Raw genomic sequence first — 4,439 nt, 5'->3', positions numbered from 1 at the left:
CCAGGGGATGTCTGGGTGATCTAAGGTCGGTCCCAATTGTTTCCTGCTCTGTAGGGTTATCTCTCGCTTGGAAAATCCAGTCTGTGATGTTGTGGGCCCACAGTTCAGTCTGGGACAGTGACTAGATCACGCTGGTGTGTAGCTCTGGGCTGGCAACCAAGCACCTGGTGGAACCAGGGTCTCTTCTGCGGTTTAGCCGGGTGAGAGTTAAAGCTGATTGAATCCCCCACTGTGGGGTTTCCTCTCACCTTTGAAACACAATCACTTGTGTTTTATGGCCGTGAGTTCTGCTTGCTGGTCACTGTGCCCATCCCGCTGTGCTGCTGTTCAGAATGAGAGTCCTCCTGGTGCCACCCAAATTTTCCCATCTTTTTAAGTTGCTTTTGTAAAGGATGTTTTATCAAAGCAATAGTAATCACAAATAAGACACATCCTTTACCCTTTCTCTCTGTTCCATCTTTTATCTAATAAAATTTCCTTCCCTCATTGAGTTCCCCTTCTCTAAACCTACTACAGTTGTGTTCATGTTTATATATTCATATTTAAATTATAAGAATTATAAATCATAGGGTACATGTATTATTCTACCTATCTGCTCTCAAATGTACCTGTATATCTCACTCAGTACCATTGAAGTACAGTTATTTGTTGATAGACTCTATATTCGAGGATTTTATCTCATACTTATGAGTAAATATAATATTTTAAAAATGGGAAACTCAAGGCCCATATTAAGCAATATGCTAAATAATGTCATCTATACATTCTCTAAAAATAAACTGAACAACTTCTTTTGAAGGCCACAGATAGAGGTGTATGACAGCATTATAGACCAGATACAGTTAATCATGTACTGTCTGTGTCTTTATACAGGTTTAATATCCTCTTTATAGATGCCCCCTTATCATTAGTTATTTTTCTATTGTTGTGATAAACAACATGACCAAAGCCACTATAAAGAAAGGCATCACTGGGGCTTTCAGAGAATCAGAATCCATGATATTAGAATGAAGACAACAGGCAGCAGTCCTAGTAGTAGCTGGAGCCCAACTCAAGCTCACAATTTCAACTCTATGTAAGTATATAAATATGTATGTATGTATGCATGCACATATGTATGTGTACCATGTGTGTGCCATTACTGGAATTACAGATATCTGAGAATCATCAAACAACAGCTTGGAATTAAATCAGAGTCTTTTACAAGAGAAATAACTATTCTTAACCATTGACCTGACACTCTACCCTTAAACCTTTCTGTTTTAATATTTATCTTCTTTTATCTTCTCAATTCCTCTTTCCTCTCACATTTACTGTCCTTCCCCAATCCAGCTTTCCTTCTCCTTCTCTCTGTCCTCTCCTTCTTTCAATCCTCTCCTTTCTTTCCTTTTTTCATCCCATCTTCCCCATTCCCATTCATTCTTTCCTTTCATCTCTTTCCCTGATGATTCTTTCTTCGGTTGTGATCAGAATGTTTATTATTTCCTTAGGATTGTTATCAAAATTTTTTCTAGTATTATTTCTGTGAAACTCACTTGGTCTAATGATTTTTGGTTTTAATTGAAGACTGTCATAAGTGCATCTCAGTATTTGCAGTTTGAGAGCTCTAAGTTGGTCCTTGAGCGTCTATCTTGACCACCACTCCCCACAATGATTGTTACTTGCATTGATGATAGTTTTCACTATAGATTTGACCTGGATACTCTCATACCACAGAACCTTGGCTATTTCCTATCTTATTTGTTGGCTGCTTTGCATAGGTGCCTACAATCTAGCCCAGCTTCTCATATTTTATAAACCAGGCCTTTGCAGTGAGAACTGAAAAGCATCAGACAAGCAGTGGCAGGAAGATGGAGTCACAGACCCAGGTCTTCATATTCCTACTCCTCTGGATGTCTGGTGAGACTTTAAGATTACTGGAATAACATCAAAGTAATTCTTTTGTAGAGAAACAGCTATTTACTATTAGATTGCAACAGCATGCATGTAATACAGTTAGAAAAGGCATTTTTGATCCCAACAATTGTATCAGAATTCTTTTTGTGTATATGTGTATACTTATTGTCTATTTCTGATTGCAGGTGCTGAGGAAAACATTGTGATGACCCAGTCTCCTGAATTCATGTCCACATCTGTAGGAGACAGGATAACCCTAACCTGCAAATCCAGTCAGAATGTGTATAAAGGTGTAGCTTGGTACCAACAGAAATCAGGGCAGCCTCCAAAACTGCTAATCTATGGTGCATCCTATCGGCCAACTGGGGTCCCTGATCGCTTCACAGGCAGTGGATCTGGGACAGATTACACTCTCAGCATCAGCAGTGTGCAGGCTGAAGATCTGGCAGTTTATTACTGTCAGCAGAGTGTTAGTACTCCTCCCTCAGTGCTTCAGCCTCCAACACAAACCTCCTTGAGAGTCTCACCAGCTGCCTGTACCACACACAGTCCTGGACCTGCACACTTCCCCTTTCTGCCTGAGATCTGCTATATGTGACTAATTGATGAAATGTTCAGCAGAAAATTATTAAAGACGTGGCCTCCATTCTTGTATATTTTTGGCAATACAGAGGCATATGGATAAAAAGTAAGAAGCTATATTAAGAGATTTAGAAGTTGGGGTATTGCACTGAGAGGATACAGTACAAGCAAGAAGCATCACTGAACTTTGCAATATCATGTTGGCTTTAGACATCTCTATGTTATACGCTCAAGGTATGATGAATCTATATAAATTAGGACAGAGTTTAAAATCATTTACAAAGACTACACCATCATGAGATTATCAGTTTAGATTAAGAATCCTCAAGCTTTGGTTAATGAAATCTTTCAAGAAAATTGTCCATTTCATTTAGATTTTCAAATTTTGTGGTGTATAGGCTTTTGAAGTAAGACCTAATGACTCTTTGAATTTCCTCAGTGTCTGTCGTTATGTCCTCTTTTTTGTTTATGACTTTGCTGATTTGAATATTTTTTTCTCTGCCTTTTAGTCAGTTTGGCTAAGGGATTGTCTATTTTGTTGATTTTCTCAAAGTCTCAGCTCTTGGTTTCATTGATTCTTTGAATTGTTTTCTTTGTTTCTAACTCAGTGATTTCAGGTGTGAGTTTGATTATTTCCACCAGTATACTCTTCTTTGGTTCGTCTTCTCCTTTATTTTTCCTAGGGCATTTAGGTGTGCAGTTAAGGTGCTTGTATGAAATATGTCAAACTACTTTTTGGAGGCATTTAGCGCTATGAACTTTCTTCTTAGCACTGCTTTCATTGTGTCCCATAACTTTTGGTATGTTGTGCCTTCATTTGCATTGAATTTTAGGAAGTCTTTAATTTCTTAATTTTTTTTTTCATTTCTTCCCTCAGCAAGCTGTTGTTAAGTAGATAGTTGTTCAATTTCCATGTGTATATAGGATTTTGTTATTTCTGTTGTTATTGTGGTCTAGTTTTACGCTGTGGTGGTCTGATAAGTTACAAGGAATTATTTCGATCTTCTTGTATCTGTTGAGCCTTACATTGGGCCTGAATATATGATCAATTTTTAAGAGGGTTCCATGATGTGGTTAAAAGAAGGTATAGTCTTTTGAGTTTGGGTACAAAGTTCTGTAGACATCGATTAGGTCCATTTGATTTATAACATCTGTAAGTGTTATTATTTCCCTATTTAGCTTCTGTCTAGATGAACTCTCCCTTGGTGAGAGTGGAGTATTGAAGTCTCCCACTATTAAGGTGCTGAGATCAATGTGTGATTTAAGCTTTAATAATGTTTCACTGACAAATGCAAGTGCTCTGGTATTTGTGGCATAGATGTTCATGATTGAGATGTCCTCCTGGTGGATTTTTCCTTTGATGAGAATGAAGTGCCCCTCCTCATCTTTTTCGATAAATTTTGTTTGAAATTCTATCTTATTAGATATTAATGTAGCTACCTCAGGTTGTTTAATGGATCCATTTGTTTGAAAAAACATTTTTTGCAGCCCCTTACTCTGAGATGTTTCTGTTGTTTTTCTTGAAGAACTGTGTTTCTTGGATACAGTAGAATGCTGGATCCTGTTTCTGCAAGCATTCTGTTAGTCTGTGTCTTTTTATTGGAGAGTTGAGGCCCTTGATGTTGATAGATAATAGTGACCAAAGACTGTTAGTTCCTTTCATTGTGGCGTTGGTGATGTCACTGTGTTTCAATGCTTTTTTCCTTTATTTTTTTGTTGTAAAGTTATCTATATCCTGTGTTTTCTGTTGGTATAATGTTCTTTTAAAATGTATATGCCTTACCCTTGTTAATTCAAATGCTGAGTTTCCCACCCCCAACTCTCTGGTTTCAATCTGGATATTGCATTGTGATACTCACTATAAGCATCCTGCCTCAACTCTTGTGTAAACAGGACACAAATAAAGCAACTAGATACAATGTTGTGCAATGGGAGGAGCCAGAGGACAGGAAAGAGGGGAG

The 4,439-nt window shown here is 37.8% G+C and overlaps 1 gene segment (V, D, J or C); it reads left to right on the top strand.

The window, feature by feature from the left end:
• The first annotated feature begins 1,832 nt into the window (after positions 1 to 1,832).
• On the top strand, positions 1,833 to 3,170 carry LOC110544478 (immunoglobulin kappa chain variable 6-17-like). The segment is given in 3 exon segments: positions 1,833 to 1,899; positions 2,082 to 2,383; positions 3,162 to 3,170. Coding segments are annotated over 3 exon segments (360 nt in total).
• Positions 3,171 to 4,439: the final 1,269 nt, after the last annotated feature.

The sequence above is a fragment of the Meriones unguiculatus genome, chromosome 5, assembly GCF_030254825.1.
Source record: "Meriones unguiculatus strain TT.TT164.6M chromosome 5, Bangor_MerUng_6.1, whole genome shotgun sequence".
In the NCBI taxonomy this organism is placed as follows: domain Eukaryota; kingdom Metazoa; phylum Chordata; class Mammalia; order Rodentia; family Muridae; genus Meriones; species Meriones unguiculatus.
Note: the sequence above shows the minus strand (reverse complement) of the source record. Positions and strands in the feature narration are given on the sequence as shown.